Source organism: Gymnodraco acuticeps, unplaced genomic scaffold (assembly GCF_902827175.1).
Source record: "Gymnodraco acuticeps unplaced genomic scaffold, fGymAcu1.1, whole genome shotgun sequence".
NCBI lineage: Eukaryota > Metazoa > Chordata > Actinopteri > Perciformes > Bathydraconidae > Gymnodraco > Gymnodraco acuticeps.
The window spans coordinates 3,272,166-3,298,426 of NW_022990590.1; the positions used below are offsets into that span (position 1 = coordinate 3,272,166).

General features: G+C 46.7%; 1 protein-coding gene across 1 annotated transcript in view; it reads right to left on the reverse strand.

The window, feature by feature from the left end:
• Nucleotides 1-26,261, reverse strand: part of opn8a (opsin 8, group member a) — a 77,388-nt gene that overhangs the window by 45,719 nt on the left and 5,408 nt on the right. The window contains exon 2 of the mRNA XM_034228549.1: nucleotides 15,319-15,612. Coding sequence (XP_034084440.1) covers nucleotides 15,319-15,612 — 294 coding nt within the window. The remainder of the gene's footprint in view (nucleotides 1-15,318; nucleotides 15,613-26,261) is intronic.

Genomic DNA, 26,261 nt, shown 5'->3' on the forward strand with positions numbered 1-26,261 from the left:
CTGTCTCTCTACTCCCGTTCCTGTCTAAAACACTTGAACGCGCTGTCTTTAAACAACTCTCCTGTTATCTCCATCAGAACAACCTTCTGGATCCACACCAGTCTGGTTTCAAGGCAGGTCACTCCACAGAAACTGCTCTCATTGCTGTCACTGAGGAACTGCACACTGCCAAAGCAGCATCCCTCTCCTCTGTCATCATCCTGTTGGACCTGTCTGCTGCATTCGACACGGTGAACCATCAGATCCTCCTTCGCACTCTCCAAAAACTTGGAGTTTCAGGCTCTGCACTTTCCCTCCTCACCTCATACCTCAAAGACCGTACCTACAGGGTAACTTGGAGAGGGTCTGAGTCCGACCCTTGTCAATTAACTACAGGGGTCCCTCAGGGCTCTGTTCTTGGTCCCCTTCTCTTCTCCCTGTACACAAACTCCCTCGGATCAGTCATTAGCCTGCATGGTTTTTCATACCACTGCTACGCTGACGACACCCAATTTAATTCTGTCCTTTCCCCGCTCAGAGACCCAGGTCGTCGCACGCATCTCTGCTTGTCTAGCTGACATCTCTCAGTGGATGTCTGCTCATCACCTCAAGCTCAACCTTGACAAGACTGAGCTGCTTTTCCTTCCGGGAAAAGATTGTCCCACTCTTGACCTGACTATCAACATCGGCACCTGTGTTGTTTCCCCGACTCAGACTGCAAGGAATCTGGGTGTGATCCTAGATAACAAACTGTCCTTCTCTGCAAACATCGCTGCTACAACCCGTTGCTGCAGATACACGCTTTACAACATCAGGAAGATACGTCCCCAGCTAACACAGAAAGCGACGCAGGTTCTGGTCCAGGCTCTCGTCATCTCACGCCTGGACTACTGCAACTCCCTCCTGGCTGGTCTACCTGCATGTGGAGGACCCAAGTTCCCATCAGCAAAAACACGTGGGTTTGCTATCCTGGCTCCAAGATGGTGGAATGAGCTCCCCATTGACATCAGGACAGCAGATAGCTTGCACATCTTCCGGCGCAGACTGAAAACTCATCTCTTTCGACTCCACTTCGAGCGATAGAATTATTAACAAAGCACTTATATACTAATAAAGGATTGGCTTATCTATAGCTAGTTGAGTAGCACTTGAAATGTTTGGCTCTATGAAACCTGATGTACTTATATGATTCTGTTTTCTTCAAGGTTGTGTCTTCCTGGTCAAATGTACTTATTGTAAGTCGCTTTGGATAAAAGCGTCAGCTAAATGCAATGTAATGTAATGTAATATACATACCGACCGAATCTGTAATGGCTTTCCAGCGGGCCGAATTCTTGTCATATGGGATGCAGTTTGAAAATGTTTGTGTTACGGTGGACTGTATTTTGGTGGCTGTGCGTGAGGTGCTTGTAGTGCCGCGGTCTTTTTCATTCCGCTGCGCGCAACATTTCTCCCATTCAGCAGGATGCTTTTGTTTGAGGTGCTGCAGTAAATTTGTCGTACTGCTGCCTTTGCTAGCAACAGACTTCAAACATACTTTGCAGCGGGGTGTTGTCTGGTCTAAATCTGACCTCGCGAACGCAAACCAATTCCAAATAACGGATGACACCGTGCCTTTCTTTGGAACAAGTTCTTCCCTGCTCGTTGTCATGTTTTTTGTGTATCACTCTATTTGGTAAATGCGTGCACTGTGCGGGGGGAGGGCTGAGCCCATTCCGAACTACGGGAGCCCAGAGGGAAGCGTTGGCGGATGTTGAAGAGAAAACCGATTTTCATTTAAACAAGTCCACGTGAACTACACACTCGAGTTAATCGATCAAATCGATTTATCGCCCAGCCCTAATCCAGACCCCATTACACCCAATCTCTTGCTCATGGGGCGGCGAGATGCATCATTGCCACAAGCAGTGTATAGCGACCAGTGTTGTGCTAGTTACTGAAAACCAGTAACTAGTTACCATTACTTGTTACTTTATTTCAAAAGTAACTTGGTTACTTTACTGATTACTTACACAAAAAAGTAATGCGTTACTGTGAAAAGTAACTTTTTTGTTACTTAAAAAAAGGGCTCCCATTAAAGCCCTTATAGCCTTCATTTCAGTACTGTTATGGCATTGGAGAATAATACAATCTGTTGATCAACTTGACATGCATTATATGCAATCTGGATTGCATCGATATTAGCTGGCTTTCCATTTTTGTATATTCTTTCTCCAGGTAGTTGGAAAAAGTGTTCCGTCCCATATGCCGTGTGCCGCCCGGACATGGTATCATGCTAACTAGCACCCTGAAAGCGGGTGACTCCACTGTAGCAATAGCCTGCATGTGTTCTACAACATACCGTGCAATGGCTTTATCGACTTTTCCCTGGCTAGCAGTCCCTTGGTAAAAATCCAGCCGCTGTTGCTTAGGTGGAGGTGGAGTGGCGTTGGATGAGTCTGGGTCTGTGTCTTAGTTACTAGCTTCGTCCCAGCATGTTGTTTTTGCAGATGTTTTAAGAGATTTGAATGACTGGTTTGGGCAGTAGATAGGTTCTTTGACCCGCCAGGACACAACTTACATTTAACAGAAACTTTATTTTCTTTGTGCTCGACAAAAGTGAAATAGTGAGAATATCTCCAGGTGGAGAAACTAGACTTGAGCTCCGCCGCCGCCATGATAGTCTTGTTAGTAAACAACACAAACACGCCCACAGCCCGTCTCCGCATGTGACACAGGAAGTATCTAAGTACATTTACTCAAGTACTGTACAGTACTCAAGTACTAGTAAGTTACGGAGTAACGCACCATGTAGTAACGGTAACTGAGTTACTGAATTTAAAAAGTAATGCGTTAGAGTACTAGTTACTGCCAAAAATAACGGCGTTACAGTAACGCGTTACTTTGTAACGCGTTTCATTTCATTTAATTTCAAACCTTTATTTAACCAGATTGGTCCCATTGAGATCATAGATCTCTTTTTCAAGGGAGACCTTGCGTTAGTCCCAACACTGATGGCAACTGCGATCTGCTTGGGCGTCGCCGCTGGAAACACAGCCAGGTCTTGGCCGACCACTTCTGGGCCCAGTTTACACGTAACTATCTCCCTAACCTTCAGCTCCGTCGAAAGTGGCACACTCCTACGCCAGACCTAACCACAGACCAGGTCGTCATGATCGCCGACCCGCAACTGCCAAGGGCTCTCTGGCCAGTTGGACGGGTAACCAAAGTGAACCGGAGCGATGATGGTAGGATACGTTCTGCAGAGGTGAATATTAAAGGCACTACATATATTCGACCTGTGGCGAAACTCATCACACTTCCTGAAATGCCAGAGGACTGACATGTCTACCCCACATTCTAGTAGGGACATTTGTGCTATTACAAAGTCATCTAGTGAATTTGGGGGCGGCTGTGCAAACTTCCCTGCTTTGGGACGGCCCCCAGACAGTCCAGAGATAGTTACCGGACGCACCTCTCACACTGTAACGTCATTAGTCACGCGCAGCGCGCGACCGTGTATGAAACTGTAAGTGTTGTTACTGTGGCATAAGCACCTGTTAGTATCTATATGTTTGCATTTCGTATGTAAATAACAGTTTACAGACAATAATCGGCGTAGTATATTGTTTACAGTAGCCTACTTGTTTGCCGTAAGTGTGACTGCCTGTTAAATGTTCAGTAGTTTCACTTTCTGTCCGCTGTGACTGTTGATATAATTATATTTGGTATGTACGATCATCATATATGTCTAGTCTCGTGCTATTGCGGTGAGCTGTGTATAACTTTATACCTCCGTCAGCCGCCATTACCGCATGTACAACTTTATCCCCCTGTAAGCCGCCATTAGCTATCACGTGTTAAAACACTTGCACTTGTTGTGGTCAAGTGATCCCTCTTGCGGGTATTTCTGGTATTATTTACATGCAGTTGACTGTTCCAGCATTTATGTGTATGTACTGTTCCTAGCAGGAAATCGTAATGTAACTATTAGGATTAATATTGTCATTCACAAATTTGATCTACTCTGTTTATTTATATTTCCTAGATAACCACAACACAACATAACAAACAAACATCCTGTAACACCATAACTCCTGTGAACAATTAAAGTTTGGATATCTACACCCCCTGGATTGCTGCAATCTTTCTGACAGAAGATTTATGCTAGACTTGTATACACCAGCATTCTTTATTCATAATTTTCACAGTCAACTTAATGTGTTGCTTACAATAATACTTATGCATACAGTATGTGACTGTATGCAGTATCTGAAGAACTAGCACCTTACCGTGGTAGAGAGGTTTGTGTGCCCTGATAAACCTGGGGGCTGTGTTGTCTGGAACCTTGTGTTCCTGGTAGGGTCTCCCATGGCAAATTGGTCTCAGGCAAGGGGCCAGACTAAGATTGGTTCAAAAGACCTCATGAAAGAACAACAAAGAAGTGAGGATACCCGGCCCGGAGGAAGCCTGGGGTCCCCTTCTGGAGCCAGGCCCAGAAGGAGGACTCGTCAGCGAGCGTCTGGTGGCCGGGCTTGCCACGGAGCCCGGCCGGGCACAGCCCGAAAAGGCAACGTGGGCAACACCTCCGCTTCTCCGTCCCGCGGGCCCACCACCTACGGGAAACAGCGATGGGGTCGGGTGCGCTGCCAGAATGGTGGCAGTGAAAGCAGAGGGTCTCGACGGACCAGACCCGGGCGACAGAAGCTGGCTTTGGGGACGTGGAACGTCACCTCTCTGGGGGGGAAGGAGCCGGAGCTTGTGTGGGAGGTGGAGCGTTACCAGCTGGATCTAGTTGGGCTCACCTCTACGCACAGCGTCGGCTCTGGAACCTTACTTCTGGATAGGGGTTGGACTCTATTCTTCTCCGGAGTTGCACAAGGTGTGAGGCGCCGGGCGGGTGTGGGGATACTCACAAATCCCCGGTTGGGTGCTTCGTTGTTGGAGTTTACCCCAGTGGACGAGAGGGTCGCCTCACTATGCCTGCGGGTTATGGGGGGAAAAAACTCTGACTGTTGTATGTGCTTATGCACCAAACAGCAGTTCAGAGTATACGGCCTTCTTGGAGACCCTGGAAAGAGTCCTGTATGGTGCTCCTGAAGGGGACTCTTTAGTCTTGCTGGGAGACTTCAACGCACATGTGGGCAATGATGGAGACACTTGGAGGGGTGTGATTGGGAGGAACGGCCCCCCTGATCTGAACCGGAGTGGTGGTTTGTTACTGGACTTCTGTGCTAGTCATGGATTGGCCATAACAAACACCATGTTCAAACATAAGGATGCTCATAAGTGTACGTGGTACCAGAGCACCCTAGGCAGAAGGTCCATGATCGATTTCGTTATCGTATCATCGGACCTGAGGCCGTATGTTTTGGACACTCGGGTAAAGAGAGGGGCGGAGTTGTCAACTGATCACCATCTAGTGGTGAGTTGGGTCGAGTGGCGGGGGAAGCCTCTGGATAGACCTGGTAAGCCCAAACGTGTAGTTCGGGTGAACTGGGAACGTCTGGAGGAGGCCCAAGTTCAGGAGGCCTTCAACTCACACCTCCGGCGGAGCTTTTCGGGCATTCCTGTGGAGGTTGGGGACATTGAACCAGAGTGGTCGGTGTTCAAAGCCTCTATTGCCGAAGCCGCGGCGGGGAGCTGTGGTCTCAAGGTCTTAGGTGCCTCAAGGGTCGGTAACCCTCGAACCTCCTGGTGGACACCGGTGGTCAGGGAAGCCATCCGACTGAAGAAGGAGGCCTTCAGGGATTTGTTATCCCGGGGGACTCCCGAGGCAGTTGCAAGGGTACCGACAGGCCCGAAGGGCAGCAGCCTCAGCCGTGGCCGAGGCAAAGCAGCGGGTGTGGGAGAAGTTCGGAGAAGACATGGAAAAGGACTTTCGGGCGGCACCAAAGTTGTTCTGGAAAACTGTCCGACACCTCAGGAGGGGGAAGCAGGGAACCATCCAAGCTGTGTACAGTAAGGATGGGACGTTGTTGACCTCAACTGATGGAGTGTTAGGGAGTTGGAAGGAACACTTTGAGGAACTCCTGAACCTGACAACTCCGCCCTCTATGTTAGAGGCAGAGCTGGAGTATGACGGGGGATCAACACCAATCTCCCGGGGGGAGGTCACTGAGGTCGTCAAACAACACCACAGTGGAAAAGCCTCGGGGGTGGATGAGATCCGCCCAGAAATGCTGAAGGCTCTGGGTGTTGAGGGACTGTCATGGTTGACACGTCTCATCAACGTTGCGTGGAAGTCGGAAACAGTACAGAAGGAGTGGCAGACCGGATCAGAGGGTGTGTGCCAATTACAGAGGCATCACACTACTCAGCCTCCCCGGGAAAGTTTACTCTAAGGTACTCGAAAGGAGGGTCAGGCCGATTGTCGAACCTCAGATTGAGGAGGAACAATGCGGATTCCGTCCTGGTCGTGGAACGATGGATCAGCTTTTTACTCTCGCAAGGATCCTGGAGGGGGCCTGGGAGTACGCTTATCCGGTCTACATGTGTTGTAGACTTGGAGAAGGCGTATGACCGAGTTCCCAGGGAGTTACTGTGGGAGGTGCTGCGGGAGTATGGGGTGAGGGGGTCTCTACTCAGGGCCATCCAATCTCTGTACTCCCAAAGCGAGAGCTGTGTCCGGGTCCTCGGCAGTAAGTCGGACCCATTTCCGGTGAGGGTTGGCCTCCGCCAGGGCTGCGCTTTGTCACCAATCCTGTTTGTAATATACATGGATCGGATTTCGAGGCGTAGTCGTGGGGGAGAGGGTCTGCAGTTTGGTGGACTAAGGATTGCACCACTGCTTTTTGCAGATGATGTGGTTCTAAAGGCTTCATCGGTCTGCGACCTTCAGCACTCACTGAATCGGTTCGCAACCGAGTGTGAAGCGGCTGGGATGAGGATCAGCACCTCCAAATCTGAGGCCATGGTTCTCAGCAGGAAACCGATGGACTGTCCACTCCAAGTAGGGAATGAGTCCTTACCCCAAGGAGTTCAAGTATCTCGGGGTCTTGTTCTCGAGTGAGGGAACAATGGAGCGTGAGATGGGCCGGAGAATCGGAGCAGCGGGAGCGGTACTGCAGTCGCTTTACCGCACCGTTGTGACGAAAAGGGAGCTGAGCCAGAAGGCAAAGCTCTCTGTCTACCGGGCCATTTTCGTTCCTACCCTCACCTATGGTCATGAAGGATGGGTCATGACCGAAAGAATGATATCGCGGATACAAGCGGTCGAGATGGGTTTTCTCCGCAGGGTGGCTGGTGTCTCCCTTAGGGATAAGGTGAGAAGTTCGGTCATCCGGGAGGGACTCGGAGTTGAACCGCTCCTCCTTTGCGTCTAAAGGAGCCAGTTGAGGTGTTTCGGGCACCTAGTTAGGATGCCACCTGGGCGCCTCCCTAGGGAGGTGTTCCAGGGACGTCCAGCTGGGAAGAGACCAAGGGGTAGACCTAGGACCAGGTGGAGGGATTATATCTCTTCGCTGGCCTGGGAGCGCCTTGGGATCCCCCAGTCAGAGCTGGTTGATGTGGCCAGGGAAAGGAAAGTTTGGGGCTCTCTGCTGGAACTGCTTCCCCCGCGACCCGACCACGGATAAGCGGGAGAAGATGGATGGATGGACAGTATGTGACACTGTAAGTGTTGCACGGCCAGATACGGCTCAAGAAGCTGACTCAGATAAGGAAATATATGATACATTATGATGTGATATGAATGATAATGGGACACATTGACGTCTGCACTCACAGTGCCGCGAACTGTATGCTACCTAATGTTACTTTGATCTGGTTACTTATGTTGTGGCAGACATTTAAGTAAGCTTTCTTAACGCTAATGTTATAATGTCAGATTGCTCTGAAGATGGGAGGTGATATTCTATTCATTTTCACGTTCACACAGTCGGTGATTCGAACTGCAACGGCAGTTTAAACTGTATTTCTTTTATCCTGTAATATGACTTGATCGCTTTAAACTCTGCAGGGCTTCTTAAAATGTAATAAACTATTCATGTGTCCTACTCATTTAACAGGAAGAAACTCAGCTAACTGATGATATGAACCATGTTTACCGAAACAAAACACAAGTCTCACAAGAAGCGTCTAAATGAGCCCTGAGCGAAAAAGTGAAAACGCACTCTAGGTATAAATTAGGGATGCACAATATTGGTTTTTTGAAACCGATAACTTCCTGCTTCTCAAGACCGATACCGATAACAAAAAAAAATGTACGCCACTAATTATTATAACGCGATTAACGCATGTGTATTTTTTTTCCTTGGCCGCCCCGTAGTTTCAGAGCGCATTGAGTTTAAAATACCATCTACAAGTTGATGCTGACGCTCCTGCCGCCCGCTTGTGGCAGACCACACTTCCACGCTCACCGGCAGGCACCGACTGGCCATCTGGAGGACCGGGAGGGTGTGTGTATGTGCAGGGCCGCCCCTGGCCAACTTGGGGCCCCAAGCAACATTGTGAGATGAGCCCCCCCCCCCCCCCCCCACACAACCGACAGGAGTGAAAACATTTTTTTGGGAAACAAAGTAGGCTACTTTGCAAATATAATTCCTGTTTATTATTATTATCAACACAGTTACTTTTTTATACAGTGAGGTAAATGGTTGTGCATGTATGTCGTTCAGTATGCGTTTACAGGTGAATACGTCTGCATTTCCTACCAAATACGAGCCTCAAAAAGATTAAAATATAATTAATGCAAATAAACAACTTCTACTAATAATAATAATCATAATCAATTCAATAATATAAATACTATATTATTTTATTATAATATAGTTGAAATATAGTCAAGACAAAACATGCTTATGACATGCTCAAAAACTGATATTTCTTAAATCTGTATTCAAATGTAGTTCCCTCTGTCAGCAATGTATCAACAACTACACACATTTCTATCAGTACAGTATTTCTCTGTGTTGTGGTTGACATGATGATGACTGTTAGGAGTTAAGGGGAGAGGCTGAGCATCACCATGAAATGTGCAAATTGACATAAAAATGAATATAAGGGCGAAAAATGCTCCATATTTTTTAGGCTGTAAACTTTAACTGTTATGAAAGCCAACTAGACAGACAGTTTATCACTCTTCCTCCTGTACATTAGCAGATAAAAGGCATCACATACTTGAATGAATGGTAAATAAAGAATGCTGGAAATAACTGCATCTCCATTAGCCTATATGCTATGCAGAGACTGCCTTCTTCATGTCGTGAATTGCAGCTGATGTTTTAATATGGCAATTGGCAATTTGACTTATACAACATTCGCAAGTTGTACATTTGACTCATACAATAACCCACCTTCGAGTGATGCTCTAGTTTCTTCATGTTTTGTTTTTTGCGCCGGACTGAAACTGTCTTTTCACCGACATCTCTTCACCTGCACTAGTGGCCGTATCAAAGCCGTGATTGGTCAGATGTCGATTCATTGCAATGGTGTCGGGTTACAGACGTGCTCCCCTTGTCACCTCTCACTCTCGCGTGTCAGCCGGGGGTGCGCGGAGAACTGAGGGAGAACTGCACACAGCAGCTGAGGCCCTCTGGGCGGGGCCCCCTGTGCAAGGCGGGGCCCCATGCAGCCTGCGTGATTGGCCTGTAGGGAGGGGCGGCCCTGTGTATGTGTGGCCCGAGCGAGCGAGAGAGAGACCTTACGTGCATTGTTGTTGTTAGCATCTGGTGCTAGCTAGCTGCGCTAACGGATATAAGGAGCTGTTTAAATGAAAACAGAGGAGCGACATTTCGCCACAACTGCGCCGAGCACTTGACTTTATGCAGGAAGCCAGACAGTGGGACATTGTACGAAAAGTCAGCACACTCAGCACGGATAGTGCGCAACATGATTGCAGCGTCCAGGCAGCTCCGGTTCGAGCATATGCCTTGAGTTGCACATAGCTCCAACGCCCATACCACCGACGACATGTTTGTTTACTGTCCTGGCTTCACGGCCGCACACCATTTACGTCACAGCCAGGCATGAGTTAGGGAGCGCTGGATTTGTGAAGAACTCCCCTTGTTAGGATCTGTCTGTGTTGGTGTTTTTCTTCTCTTTTTCTATCTTTGGGTTTCCTGTTTTATTTTGTAAAGTGTTCACCCCCGTTTCCTGCCTGTTTGCTTTCTGTCTGTTTCCCTCCCCGATTACCCGATTGTGTTCACCTGGTACCTCTGTGTTTTCTCCTCCCTCCTCACCTGTCTCGTGTTTATGTGATTAGTCCTGGGTGTATTTAAGTTCTGGGTTTTCTGTCTCTCTTTGTCGGGTTGTCTTGTGTATTGACGTGGTCTTCGGTGAGTGTCCTGTTCTGTCTGTACGTATATATAGCCTTGAAATAAAGGAACTATTTTTGTCACTTAAATCTGCATTTGGGTCCTGCTTCCTACACACACCGTAACATTACAACCCGACCAAGAAATGGGCCCAGCAGATCCGTTCGAGCTGGAATTATTGAATTTTTCCTTTTTTCTGGCTAACTGCTCGGATCGATGGAAGAGAGCACCCGGAGTTCAGCAGCGAGAGGCGGTGTTATCAGAGGCGCGCCAGATGGCTAGAGAGAAACCAGGTTTGGTGAAATTCTTACCTGGCTGGATTTCAAAGATCCTCCCGGTGTGTGATTCCCGGCCTGCTAGCCCCAGGCATGCTAGCTCCCTGGCTCCCAATTCCCAACCTGGCACCATACGCCTTGGTGGGTTCCGCCTACACTCAACCCGTGCTTCTGCTCCAGTTCCTGCTCCTGTCCAGGAGTTGTATTCCGGAACTCGTCTGGCTTATGGAGGTCCACGGAGTATTCAGGCGGCTGCTAAGAGGAGTCGTCGCAAGGCCAGGCTAGCAGCCGGAGCGGCCACAATTCCGGCTCCAGAACCGGACCTTACAGTCATGTTTCCGGCTCCAGAACCGGACCTTACAGACATGTTTCCGGCTCCAGAACCGGACCTTACAGCCATTTTTCCGGCTCCTGAACCGGACCTTACAGCCATGATCCTGGCTTCAGTACCGGCCCCAGTAGCCATGGTCCCGACTCCAGTTTCGGCTCCAGGACTGGCGTACCGGCCAACGCCAGCTCCCCGAGGCCTGTCGGTGTACCGGCCGACTCCAGCACCTCGTCTCCTGCTGGCTCCCCAGCCGACGCCAGCTCCCCGTGTCCTGTCGGCGTACCGACCGACACAAGTTCCTTCTCAAGACCCTTCTCAAGTCCCCTCTCAAGTCCCCTCTCGACTTCCCTCTCAAATTCCTTTTCAAGTCCCCTCTCAAGTCTCCTCTCCAGTTCCCTCTCGAGTTGCCTCTCGAGCTACCTCTCGAGTCACCTCTCAAGTCACCCTTCAAGTCACCTCTCGAGTTCCCTCTCAGGTCCCCTCTCGATTCTCTTCTCAAGTTCCCTCTCAAGTCCCCTCTCAAGTCCCCTCTCAGGTCCCATCTCGAGTCTCTTCTCAAGTCCCCTCTCAGGTCCCATCTCGAGTCCTCTCTCGAGTCCCCTCTCGAGTTCCCTCTCGAGTTCCCTCTCGAGTCTCCTCTCGAGTTCCCTCTCAGGTCCCATCTCGAGTCTCTTCTCGAGTTCCCTCTCAAGTCATCTCTCGAGTCCCCGCTCTAGTCCCCGCTCAAGTCACCTCTCGAGTCTCCTCTCGAGTTCCCTCTCGAGATTCCTCTCAAGTCACCTCTCCAGTCAACTCTCAAGTTTCCTCTCGAGTCCCATCTCAAGTCACCTCTCGAGTCACCTCTCGAGTTCCCTCTCGAGTTCCCTCTCGAGTCACCTCTCGAGTCCCCTCTCCAGTTTCTTCTCAAGTCCCCTCTCCAGTTCCCTCCCGAGTCCCCTCACCAGTTTCCTCTCAAGTTCCTTCTCAAGTCCCCTCTCCAGTTTCCTCTCAAGTTCCTTCTCGAGTCCCCTCTTGAGTCACCTCTCGAGTTCCATCTCTAGTCTCTTCTCGAGTCACCTCTCGAGTTCCATCTCTAGTCCCTCCTCTAGTCACTTCTCTAGTCCCCTCTCTGGTCCCTTCCCGAGTCCCTCCTCTAGTCCCTACTCAAGTCCCTCCTCTAGTCAATTCTCTAGTCCCTCCTCTAGTCCCCTCTCCAGTCCCCTCTCCAGTCCCCTCTCAAGTCCCTCCTCTAGTCCCTCCTCTAGTCCCTCCTTTAGTCCCTCCTCTAGTCCCTCTTCGAGTCCCCTCTCTAGTTCCCCTCTCGAGTCCCCTCTCGAGTTCCCTTCTCTAGTCCTTTCCCTAGTCCCTCCTCAGGTCACTTCTCTAGTCCCATCTCCAGTTCCCTCTCGAGTTCCCTCTCGAGTTCCCTCTCGAGTCCCCTCTCCAGTTCCTTCTCGAGTCCCCTCTCCAGTTCCCTCTCGAGTTCCCTCCTCTAGTCCCTCCTCTAGTCCCTCCTTTAGTCCCCTCGCTAGTCCCTCCTCTAGTCCTCTCTCTAGTCCCTCTTCGAGTCCCCTCTCTAGTTCCCCTCGCGAGTTCCCTTCTCTAGTTCCTCCTCTAGTCCCTCCTCTAGTCTCTCCTCTAGTCCCCTCTCTAGTTCCCCTCTCGAGTCTCCTCTCGAGTCCCCTCTCGAGTCACGTCTCAAGTCCCTACCCAATGTCCTGGTCCGTTGGAGGTTCCGCTGGGGGTCCTGCCAACTCCATGTTCTGTCCCGTTGGAGGTCCCGTCGACTACTCCTCTGCCGGGGGTCCTACCAATCGTATGTCTGTCCCGTTGGAGGTCCCGCCGTCTACTCTCCTGCCGGGGGTCCTGCCAGCTCCTTGTCCTGTCACGTTGGAGGTCCCGCCGACTACTCTCCTGCCGGGGGTCCTGCCAACCCTTTGTCCTGTCCCGTTGGAGGTCTCGCCGTCTACTCTCCTGCCGGGGGTCCTGCCAGCTCCTTGTCCTGTCTCGTTGGAGGTCCCACCGACTACTCTCCTGCCGGGGGTCCTGCCAACCCTTTGTCCTGTGCTGTTGGAGGCCCCGCCGACTACTCTCCTGCCGGGGGTCCTGCCAACCCTTTGTCCTGTCTCGTTGGAGGTCCCGCCGTCTACTCTCCTGCCGGGGGTCCTGCCAGCTCCTTGTCCTGTCTCGTTGGAGGTCCCACCGATTACTCTCCTGCCTGGGGTCCTGCCAACCCTTTGTCCGGTGCTGTTGGAGGTCCCGCCGACTACTCTCCTGCCGGGGGTCCTGCCAACCCTTTGTCCTGTCTCGTTGGAGGTCCCGCCGTCTACTCTCCTGCCGGGGGTCCTGCCAATCCTATGTCCTGTGCCGTTGGAGGCCCCGCCGACTGCTCTCCTGCCGGGGATCCTGCAAATCCCGTGTCATGGTCCTCTTCCGTGGGGGATCCTGCCGAGGCCTGTCCCACCAGCTCGGACACCGGGTCCTGCCCGGCCTCCGGCACTGTCCCGTCAGCGCCTCCTGCCTGGCCTCCGGAGCTGTCTGGTCTTCGCCCTCGAGCCTGGCCCCCTGAGAGCCACGGTCTTCACCCTCGAGCCCGGCCCCCTGAGTGCCGCGGTCCTCGCCCTCGGGCCCGGTCCCCTGACTTTTCCTGCCGTTGCCTTCGCCCTCGGGCCCGGCCCCCTGACTCTTCCTGCCGCTGCCTTCGCCCCTCCATGGTCCCCACCTTGGACTCTGTCTTGCCCCCGGGCCGTCCGCCCGAGTCCCCCTTTTTGGACTCTGCCTTGCCCCCGGGCCGTCCGCCCGAGACCCCTTCCTGGTCCTCTGCCTTACCCCCGGGCCGTCCGCCCGACTTCCCCTTTTTGGACTCTGCCTTGCCCCCGGGCCGTCCGCCCGAGACCCCTTCCTGGTCCTTTGCCGTGCCCCTGGGCGGTTCAGTCCCGTCCTCCTGACCCCCTCCACCCACCCTGGTGGCTTAGTGATGTCTGTACGTATATATAGCCTTGAAATAAAGGAACTATTTTTGTCACTTAAATCTGCATTTGGGTCCTGCTTCCTACACACACCGTAACACCCCTCTTCCTAAACCACTAATACCACAGTACTGGCAAAACGGGAGGAGCCGAGTGAAAAACAAGCGCCCCTCATCCCAATCCACCCACACCGCAGTATTTTTTTCTTTTTTTTTTACCCAAAAATATATTGTATATTATCGGGGCTATTAATACTGGTATCGAGTTTATCGGGATGACGTCATAATTCCTAATATCGGACCGATAATTATCGGGCCGATAATTATCGTGCATCCCTAGTATAAATCAATCGATATACTTATCGGATATGCACAAACAAGCTTAGCTAACAAGCTGAGATTCCACAGATTCTAGAAATATAAGTATGATCACTGTGTGACCAGAACTCGCGACAGGGGAAGCAAATACAGACATCACACGACGTAGCTTTAGGTAGCAAAAACGGAGATATGCTCACCTTTTGCTGTTATTCTGATCAAAAACGAGAAACGCGGTTGAAGGTTAATCCATAGGTTAATCCAATGTGTCTGTCACTTTTAAAAAAGTATTGATAATCCATAATTCAATTTTTATGTAAAAAACTGAGTTTTCATTAGCTGCTAATGATAGCTTCCAGAGTGTGCGACAGCTTCCTGTTTTGTCTCCTTGGATACGAGGCCAAACAACTCACAGACTGCACCGGGCGCTGACGCAGGCGCCCTGTGACCATCAGATTTGACAACGCTGATTGGCTGAAATTATGTTTTGGCGGCATAGTTTAAAGATAGCAACAGTTGGCTTCTGCTGCAATCTCGTCTGGGCGCTGTGCATAGCGCCCAGACGAGAGAGGGTAATGATACACGGGCAAGGCCAGGCTGGAAACATCGTAAACATCGTAACACAATTTTAAACGACATTCTATTGTAGATTATACATTTTACTGATACCAATTATATAATATTTACCTTGTTTATTAAAAATTAAAAATTAAAATATATGGGCCGGCCACCACTGGGACCTATCGTGCAAAATGCACTTTGTGATGTCTTTTATACATAAATATGTGTCCCTGGTGCATTGAGGAACTCACGCAGCGTCAGAAAATAAAACCCTCTCTCTTTTCCTCCGTACCCAAATCTTTTAAAAACAGAGGTACAACGAGCGGATACAGATTTGCTGCCGATCTGACAAATCGGCAGCGGACCCACAAGTGTGAATCCTTTTGCGGATCATGAAATACAAGTGTGAATCCTTCTGTGTGCACGTGTGTATTATGAGACTGTTCTGAGCCCATAAGGTATGGCCCTACAATATATTTTTCCAATATAGCATAATAGGTCCACTTTAAGCAGCCATCTTCCTCGACGTCGTCACCGCCCTCTCCGAGTCACATGCTTTTTATGTGTTCACATACTTGGGCTTAAAGCTAATAATAATAATTTTGATTCATGCCAACTGGTTTTCATTAAAAACTGCTCTGGTCTTTGAATTTACCCCATGGGAAAATACATCACCTGTTTTCGGGGGACTTCCTGCTACCATGAACCTGATCATCCCCATCACAGCCAGAGTCATGATGCTGGTAATGCTGAAGATCATGCCCATCAGGCCGTAGTAGAGGCATGATCTGTCACCTCCAATCCAGGCATGGTTAAAACACGAATAAATGGACAGAGGATACATGCTGAGGGCCATGCCGATGTCTGTCAGAGCCAGGTTCACTGTCAGAAGCTCGGGAGATTTGAGTAGGGCGAAGCGACCGACTGCTCTTACCAGAACCACCCCGTTCCCAAAGACTGACAGGACAGCTGCAGTGGAGAATAGGACACAGAAAAATGAAAAGTGTCATTTTAGAACAAACATTTTGATACTTAATCATGCAAGATATGGCCAGAAATGTAGACTTAAACATTCAGACATTTTCATCAGAAGATGAAGAGATACAGCGTTGACATAGATGTCTACATATTATTATTTATCTACTGAAATGAGCATGCTACCCCCTGTCTGTCATTTTTTGTACTACCTCCTGTACCTCTATTGTCGATAGTGAGTCTTCGTAGTGTCTAGTCTGCCCTCAGTCTCACATACGAGTACATACTGTAGAAGTCAAGCTGTCTGATGGATTGTCAATGAAAGGTATAGTCTTTCTACATTTTTCAAAAATCCAAAGCGGCAGAATCGTAAAAGACAATTCACCCCTGTCTGTTCCTTCTTGTCAATCTAACAAACAAACACTACAAATTACAATATAGCTCCTGGTTAGTGTCATAGTCAACACACAGATGTCCAAAGTGAACTATAGACCAATGCCAAACGTGAAGTGTCATTTTATTAATCGGCTGTCAGATTTCATAATTTTGCAAATTCTGTCCCTGCTGTTGTTATTTGGTCTTTTTGTTTTATTTTTCCAACTATAACTGTAAGTTTTTATCGAATTAACCAAGTAGTAGAGTTAACAATTATTAATAATAATTTAATTGAACATACATTAAAAAAAAAAGTCTGTTGTAATTGTACAAATATGGTGTCTTTAAAAGAACACCTTTTTTTTCCACAGGAAGCTAATACGACTATTAACAAACAAGATGAGCTGTGTTAATTTTTAGTGCGGAAGAGACTGATGTATTGGTTAAGCAAACGTTAAGCGTTGAAACAGTCACGTTTCGCCCTTTTCATGTATATTTTCACCATGCTTGAGACCATGAATGTGACATAAACAAGGTTATGAATTTAAAAAAGTATTTTCTATCTGTTTGCCTCATTTCACAATATCTTTCTTGTATGTGGGCCGGGGCTAATAATAGGTGCCTGTGCTTACTACAGAATGTCATCATGAATATATAATGGAACAACAATGTCACCCTTGAAAATGTCACCCTTGAAAAAGAGATCTTTTGATCTCAAGGGGCTTTCACCTGGTTAAATAAAGACTACAAACAAACAAACAAAAACCATCAAAGAATGAATTGGAACCTATCAATTCAAACACTTTGGTTATTCATTCATTATCATCAGGTATTCATAATAAAAAGTGGATGATCTGATTACTTTCTTCAACAAAATGTAGCTATTCTTATCTTCTGAAATATTATGTGACATATTGCAGAATACATGTCTACTCTTTAAGCAAAGTGCTTACAGAGCATTAGAGTCTTAAAATAGAATTTACCATTAATTCAGAATTGCTGCTTGGATAATATGTGTCTCCTAATAATGTCTCCTCCATTAGAAAGATTGGTTGATGTATTCTGGGTTCAGCCTGCTTTATATAACATATTTCCATTACACACGCTTATGACAATTTGATTGACATCATTTTTTTCGATGACATGTTTAATTATAAAGCAGACCTTATAAATTGTGGAAAGGCCTGCAAGGTTGTTGTCCCTGAGTAGTACTAATTGGCTCGACTCCCTGAGCTATCTAGACACAAGTGCTCTGCATTCATTCCTTATTAATGAACTTTCCGTCACCATTACAATAAAACCAGGCATCAGGTCAGGAGTTTGTGGTGCAAAAGATAACATCCTCTCCCTAAAGCCATCATGTGCCGCCTCTACGGAGGCATCATCTAGTGCATTATGACCAGCTGCATTACTATAAGGTTTGGGAGCGGCATCTCCTTCAACCGCAGGATCCTACAGCGCAAAGTAAATGGGGCTGGGGAGATCACTGGTGCCTCACTTCTTTCCTCTTGGACATTTACAATACCAACAAAGCCACTAGCAATTGAGTGTGACCCCATCCATCCCTCACACAGTCTCTAAGTTACTGTACAGAGATACTGGAGCCACCCAGCATGCTCTGCCAGAGCGGGTAAATCCCTTACACATCATCAGGGTGATGAACACTCTCTCCCCTCTGTCTCTAAAAAGGCTTGTTGTCTTACTCTTCATCCCATCAAACGACATAAAACTGGCATTATTATATATATTTGTATCCCTGTTTGTACTATATGTTTTACGTTTTTTATTCTATTATTTTTTAAAACCCCTGTTGTATTTGATTATAATATTTGTGCATAACAACACCGTGGTTGGAGTCATTCTGCATGTTTATGCTCTAAATGCCCCATACACATATGGAATATAAACCATAAACAGCTAATGCAATGATAGTCAGTCTATGCATTGATATTGCATACATGTACATTTTTCTTGATAGATTGGGACTTTTTTCTACAAATAATGATGTCTTGTGAATCTGTAAGCAAGATTTCAACAACATTTCAAATGTCATAGTTAAGGTACACACTGTGCTGTACAATAAATCTGAGTAATTGTTGTAAAACCGTTTAATACACCCTTTGTTCCTTATTTCATGAAAAACTCTGACAATAATCCTTCTCTTATCTCTCTGAGGTTGTCTGCTTTTGGGTCCTCACCTGCTGAACATAACATTGCTGGGCTCTGCATCTCTGCATCTCCTTTTTTGTTATTATTTTTGTCAGTTGCTGTGTTGCTCATCCTGCAACAGCAACAACCAACAATGACTTAAAGATAGCAACTTTGGTATGCTCAGTCTCCTGCAGGGCACTTACGTTCTACTCCAAAACATCTGTTAATCAGTGGCGAGCCGTCAGGGCCCTCTAGGCCCTCTGTGAGGGCCTAAGATATTCTAAAAAATAATATTTGAAAACTTTTTTACATTTTTTTGTTGTTACATTTTTCATTAGTTTTACCAAAATAACTTGATTTAATTGTATTTAAAATAATATTTCCAAATAAATAAATCCTTCGTATCTGCCTGTTCAGTTTCTGTTGGAATGTGAAGGGTTAAATGCCGTCTCTGCGAGTTATGTAAAGACGGGAGGGCTTGTTATGGAGTCAGATTTGGGTCAATATTCTAGCGCGTAAAACAAGCTACTCACGAGCGGAAAATGTGCTTTTACACGCGCATAAAATGACCCTCGCGCGCAGATTAAACCCCCGCGAGCGGCTCTGCGCCCGTGAGACAGCCCTCTTGCTCGCTCGCGGGAGTATCAGCCTCGCGGAGTCTGTCTACGCGCGCGTGAAATGTTTCTGGCACTTTGGGGCGGAGCCACTGGACTTTGATTGACAGCTGCCAGGAAACCCGGAGTTGCCAGGTTTGATAAATGCCTGAACCAAGAGCCGAGGAGTGACGGCAGCAAAATCAGTTGGACGAGATTGAATGGTAAAGTTGTCCATAAAAAACTATTATTTTCGTAAAGTGTACAGCTAATATATATATAAATACATTTTTATATAAAACAATATATTTTTGAGTGGGCTGTATCTGTCGAAAATTGCATATATATATATATATATATATATATATATATATATATATATATAAATTCATTTGATATAAAACAATATATTTTTTAGTGGGCTGTATCTGTCGAAAATTGCATATATATATATATATATATAAATTAATTTGATATAAAACAATATATTTTTGACTCAAACTCAAACTCAAACTCAACGAGAGAGTAATGTCAAATGACAGTACAATTGACCAATCATATCTTCCCTCTAAATGGGCGGGCTTTATTTTCGCGGACTTTATGACAGGTCCCGCCCGCTGTGAGGTCTATGCAAGTGGTGCAGTGACGCGCCCTAAAACCCGGAAGTAAGCTGCGCTCGGATTCCCTCGACAGAAAGCAACGGGATTTCTCCATAGGGTTTTGGAAAATAGCTTGAAATAAGGTCTGTGGAAAACAAACCTGTTAGATAAATGCACGTTTTGTTCAGCCGGATAATATCCACATGTCTACCCTACTTTTATTATTTTCGAATCATAAATCTAATCGATAGATTTATGATCAGAGGGCCTAGGTATAAAAGTCACGGCTCGCCACTGCTGTTAATTATTACTTTGTATTAATGATTGTCTTCTCTAGGAGTCCCCTGATGTCTGCAGGTTTTGTAAAACAAATGTATGTCAACAAACTAAAGCAAAATGCTTCTGCAGAATGATCTAAAAAAAGAGAAACAACTGATTGTTGGGATGCTGTGTTTGCAGAGGTCTCCTTGTGTGGATGCTTGTGGGTCTCTTTATACAAAAATCACTCATTTATTTGCCTTCAACCATTGTTCAATGATGAAATGATAAATAATAGGGTGGATTGTCTCCAAAGGACTGTCTGCTTAAACTCATCTGTTGCTTCAGGCAGGAAATAATCTGTTGCGGTTGTGTGAAACAACACTTAGAGCAAAGAGAACCAATCCATTAGCGATGCACATCAATCACAAACAACCGCTGTTTTCTTATGTGCCTCCAGTTCGGGATCAAGTCTGCTTCTTTAGACAACCCTTAAAGTTGCAAAAATAAGGGACATTTGATCTTTTTAGAGAGATTTGGAAAACAAAACTCACTTCTGGGGTCATTTGGGTGCATTTTCCATATGGCCCCCCTTGGTCGATTTTGATGATTGACACCTCTTTTTACCGTTAGAGCCAATAGAATCGAGGGGACGTTCCTAAAATCCATCTAAACATTCCCCATTGGTGAATGAGTGATGCGTAGCCATGTGCCCAAAACCGGAAGCTGTCATATACTCTCGTAGCTAATATGAAATCTCCGTTACTGACATAAATATGAAGATGGATTATCAGAAATAATTTCAAAGTGACACAGACAGCTTGGATTAACAGTTCTGTTTCATATGGGTGTTGAGAGATGTATCCATAGATCTCTTCATGTTGCTCCAGATTGATGCTTTTAACTTCAATATTTAAAAAAAAATCTTTCCGGGCGAGCATGCCCCCGGACCCACCTAGGAGGCTGGTCCGCCACAAAATAGCACTTTACCCTTTCTATATGCCGTGAACTGATTATCGAGCCTTCATTGTAACAGTCACGGGTTTACTGTATGTGTGTGTGGGGAGTGTTGCAGTAGAAAATGTCACTGTAGCCCATAGCTACATTAATGGGAAATGCTACATGTTTGAGCAACCTCTATGAAGCGGCAAGCTACCCCACAGCACCCCCAACAGAAAATCTCTGGCGCCGCCCATGAATGTAACTAACGGCTCGCATCTCCTGTGGGCGGGACTAAGTCTCGAGGATAGGAGTCGAGGAGGGGAGTTAGAGAAATGAGAAAGGGTCATGGTGTGTCTCCTCTTTGTTGTGGCCTTTTGAGCCAGGTCATAACAAATGGTGGTTCGTCCAACGGGTTATTTTTAGAACATTTGGTTAAAAGTTTGTGTAGTGCTCAGAGCACATGGTGTCATTGAGCAGCTGATTAGTTGATGTGGTCCAGCTGTGTGCTGGCTTGATGCTGCGATTTGGGGGACACATTATGTTTTATTTTGTGTTTCAGGAAGCTTTAGTGTTTGACACTTGAGTTTGTGGTTTCAATAATTGTGCCAAAAGCACCAGTTTATGTCTTGGCAATTGCACAAAGCTGTAATAGGCCACAAATAATCACATTTTTCTCATTAAAAAAAATTCTCTGATAATTCATATTGAATATAATCTATCGTTGCTGCTTTAACCACACTATTTAAAATGTTGTTCTCCTCCATCTTTTATTTTAGTTCATATCATAACCCTATTATCCAACCTGCACCATATGTTTGTTCCTGTTAAATCCTTCAGGCAGATTCTACTTTACCTCACAAGAGTATGAACTATATGTTATTATGTTTTTGTGTTAAATAAATCCATTTTGAAAAATTAATTGCACTGAATGTTGTTAAATGTTACAAAACCTTTTAGTCTTGATCCGATTTTGAGTCTGTTAAAAATATGATCATTGCTTTATTTATCTGTATAACAAAGCGTACACAGACTTCTTTTGATTAGGTTTTCTCGTTATCCGTTTTTTTTAATTTAGACAACAAAAACGGGAAAAAGGCTTTGGTTTTTTCGTTTTAAATCAAAAACGAAAAAAGGCTGGTATTCTCGTTTTTTGGCTTTTGGTTCAAACGAAAAATCAAACTGACAAGAAGTACACGGACCTGAACAGCATGTGGCTTTTATCTTACAGTATATGACAGATCCTGTGTTTGTATGACTAACGTTATTGTAACACCGCACCACCTGTAGGGATTGTGATCTATACAGGTGGTGGTTTTTCACAGCTGGTGGTGCGTGAAGTTATTAACGGGGAGCGAACAGCTACTGAATCTTTAACGAGGATATTTCATGATGTAATTTCTTCACATTTTTAATCCAATCACTTTAGACTGACTAAAACCAGAGCAATGTACCAAAGTTTAAAAGAGCTTTGATTTTGGATCTCTTTGACTTTACCCAGACAGTATGTTTTGAGTTTCTTGATTCATATACAACATGGATGGACATTTGAGGTAAATCAATTTGCAGAGGGAATGTATGTCCCTAGTGACAGTTGATCCCTATCTTACCCTAGATCTCCCAACAATGGCCTGTGGACTGATGCTCTACATGGAAACTGGATTATCTATTGTGGTTTACTTCATGACATCAACACCAAGACAGATGGCATCCCAGCTGACCAAGTCCAGGTACGTGAGTCAGACATGTGCGGGCAATGCAAAGTGACACCAGCAGGTGAGAAGGTCATGGAACTGTCCGTATAGGAGGTAAACATAACACACTCGCACATTTACAGACAAACACTGTTCCATTTGAGGGCACAAAGAGATGTAGGAGCACTTGAATCAGTCACTCTTTCCTTACATTCAATATCACCAAAGCAGTAGATGGTGTCCAGTTTGGATTGTGTATGACAAACAAAGAGTAAGGCTACAACTGACCAATATATTGATTATCGATAATTTTAAATAATTGATTTCTCTAGATTTTATCGTTTGGTCTTTAACTTTTTACAAAATAGTGAGAAACATCCATCACAGTTTCTCAAAGTAAAAGATGATTTCTTTAAATGTAATTTGATTGTCAGTCCACAACAAAAGATTTGAACTTCTAATTAAAAATGGATATTAAACTGAGAACAGATGCTGCGAACACCACATTTTTCAATTTTTTTGAAAAGAAAATTACTCGTATGATTATTCAATTGTCAAAATGCATGTGTTACAGTCCTTGTTTGTTTGTAGCCTTTAATTAACCAGGTGAAAGCCCCTTGAGATCAAAAGATCTCTTTTTCAAGGGTGACCTGCAGGACATTAGTTACACATGTAACATAAAAACAACAGAACAACAATAAGGATGACAAACAACATAATGTACAGGGTACAGTTTACAAACTCTATTTACAGTGACAGGTACCATGAGTATCAAACAGCATGTCACCCAGCTGAGTTTTAAAATGATGCAGGGGAACCAAAGTGCTCAGTTTTAAACATGTTTGCAGACTGTTCCAATTTAGTGGAGCTGCACAACTAAAAGCTTTCTTCCCTAAGACAGTCCTAGCACTTGGCACATTTAATAAAACAACATCATGAGATCTCAGGCAATATGTACTTTCAATTTTTCGAGAGATCAGAGAGCAGATATAAAAAGGTAGTTTACCCAACATGGCTTTGTAAATGAACATGTACCAATGACTGAGCCTCCGTACAGTTAGTGAAGGCAGACCTGCCTTGGCATAAAGGGTACAGTGATGAGTAAGTGCTTTACAGTTAGTAACAAATCTCAGGGCACTGTGATAGGCGGCATCTAACTTTTCCTAATTGTAAAGATTGATGTCTGTACAGTAACGCACAGCATTTCTTTTCAGTGAAACTTTCATGCACAGCAACACAACAGGTGCAGCTGGTTAACTCTCCTCTGTCTTACTACACTCCACTTCTGAGCTCCGTGTGTGTAGGAGGAGGGGCTGCGCATCCCACCTGCCAAAACACTAGTGTTAATTTCGTCAGCTATTTTTTAATTTAGTTTTAGTCTTAGTCCTGTGTTACATTTCCTTTTTAGTTTTAGTCATATTTAGTCACCTTCATCCTGTTTTTATTTAGTCAAGTTTTAGTCGACTAAAAGTCTGAGCATTTTTGGCTTATTTTAGTTGACTAAAACAGTAACTATTTTAGTCAAGATTTAGTCAAAGAAAACTATAGGTTACTTACGTAACCCCAGTTCTCAGAGTAACACTCCGTTCAATGTCTCAATATGGGATGCGCCTCATCGCGGAGCAAACAGAAGCATCAATCTCATTACGCCAATCCTGATTGGCTGGTGATCTTGACGTCAGCGTCAGGGAATTCACCCCCTATAAGTAGCTTGCGCCACGAGGCATGCATCATTCAAAATAAGCACCTCTTCTCGCTTCACCATAGCAAGGAGGGCCGTCTGGTGAGACATCTCACTTCATGTTACTCTGAGAACTGGGGTTACGTAAGTAACCTATAGTTCTCATTCATAACACTCCGTTCGCTGTCTCACTATGGGAAATTGTAGCTCCCGTATTGTCAGACGAGCTTATCTCGAAAATCACCAAACCAACCAGAACTTAACAGGTAGAGCTCTGACTCAACCAGGTGCCCAGCACTGCTTGAGTCACACTGGGAGCAGAACGTCCAGCCTGTTAAGAGGCGGACAAAAGTGAGCGGCGAGGACCAGCTCGCCGCTGCACCAATGTCTTGGATGGGAGGCATCCTGGACAGAGCCCAGGATGCAGCCAGACCCTGAGTCGAAAGAGCTCGCGGACCCGAGGGTGCCTGCGAACTCTGACTCATATGGGCCCCAAAGCAATTGCTTCCACAAACCAGTGGGAGAGCCATTGCTTAGTAACAGGCTTGCCCTTATAAGGGTTAGCCCAGGACACAAGAGGTTGGTCATTATGACGAAGCACCCTTGATCTGTCCCTGTACGTGCGTAAAGCACGGGCTGGACACGGCAAATCCGGCCGCTGTTCCCCGGAGGAATACAGTGGCGGGGAGGATGCCTCAATGTCAAATGTGGTACCTGAACCAACCGCCTTAAGATAAAGGCAGGGTTGGGCTTCAACCACACTCTGTTTGCCCTGGGGCAAACTGAGTGCATGAAGACTGTACAGATAGCGCATGAGTGCCACTGGCTCGCTTGGCAGCTGCCAGGGTCAGCTTCATGTCACACTGTATTCAGATTGTACCACTCACGGGCCAGGCCCATAGAGCCAAGTGCTCTGGGTGTGGGTGAAAGATCGCCCCCCCCGCTTGGGACAGTATGTCCATGCGTAGTGGGAGCTGCCATGGCTGCCCGCACAGCAGCTGATATATCTCCGCTGGCCAGTACATAGCTGGCCAGTGCAGAGCTATCAGGATAAGTGTGTGGCGTTGCTCTCTCACTCTGGCCAGAGTTGGGGGTATCAGAGCCAGGGGTGGGAACGCGTACAGAAGGCCCGGGGGCCAATCGTGCGCGAGTGCATCCACGCCTAACGGTGCATTTAGATCGCACATCGAAAAGAACAGCTGACACTGAGCGTTGTCTTTCGATGCGAACAGATCCACCGCGGCTCTGCCATAACGCACCCACAGCTGGCTCACAATCCTTGGATGTAGAGTCCAGTCTGCATAAAGTGGTATACCTCTGGACAGTAGATCTGCCCCGAGGTTCATCACTCCCGGTACGTGCGTCGCTCTCAGAGAGAGGAGACGTCTACCGCTCCATAGGATCAGTTTGCGCGCCAGTGTGTGTAACTGGAGAGAACGCAAACCCCCTTGGCAGTTAATATACGATATTGTGGTCGTATTGTCTGTCCTCACGAGGACGTGATGTCCCCTGAGGAAAGGCAGAAAGCGTTTTAGGGTGAGAAACACCGCTAAAAGCTCCAGGTAATTTATGTGCGCCCGCTGGAGGTCTCTGCTCCAGAGACCCCTCACCGGGCGACCTTCATAAATACCTCCCCAACCTGTCAGACATGCGTCCGTGGTGACCACTTTCCGTGAAAGGACAGCACCCATAGGCACACCTCGTACTAGAAAAGTCGGGTGCAGCCAGTGGCGCAGTGCCATTACGCATTTCACAGTAACCATCACTCTCCGCGCGCCATGACGCGCGGGGTTTAGTTTTAGGGCGGCCACCCAGCGCTGAAACTCCCTCATGTGTAAGCGTCCCAGTCTTACGACCAGGATGGCTGACGCCATGAGCCCCAGCAATCGCAGGCATGATCTGAAGAGAACATGTTTGCGCAGCTGGAAAAGAGCGAGACAAGCTCTGAAAGCTTTCACTCTTTCCGCTGACAAGCGAGCTGAAAAGGGCACCGAGTTCAGGCGTAAACCCAGGAAGAGTATAGTCTGCGCGGGGCACAACATGCTCTTCTCTGTGTTTATTATGAAACCCAGGTTGAGCAGGTGCTTTACGAGGACATTTGTCTGCGTAACAGCCTCCTGCTCCGACTGTGCGAGAAGCAGCCAGTCGTCCAGGTAGGTCGCCAGGCGAATACCCTGTTGTCTTAACGGGGCTATCGCGGCTTCCGTACATCGTACAAACACCCTTGGACTGAGAGACAGACCGAAGGGGAGTACTCTGTATTCATAACAGATCCCCTGAAATGCGAATCCCAGATATTTCCTGTGTGGGTAATATACTGGGATGTACGCATCTTTCAGGTCGACTGATGTAA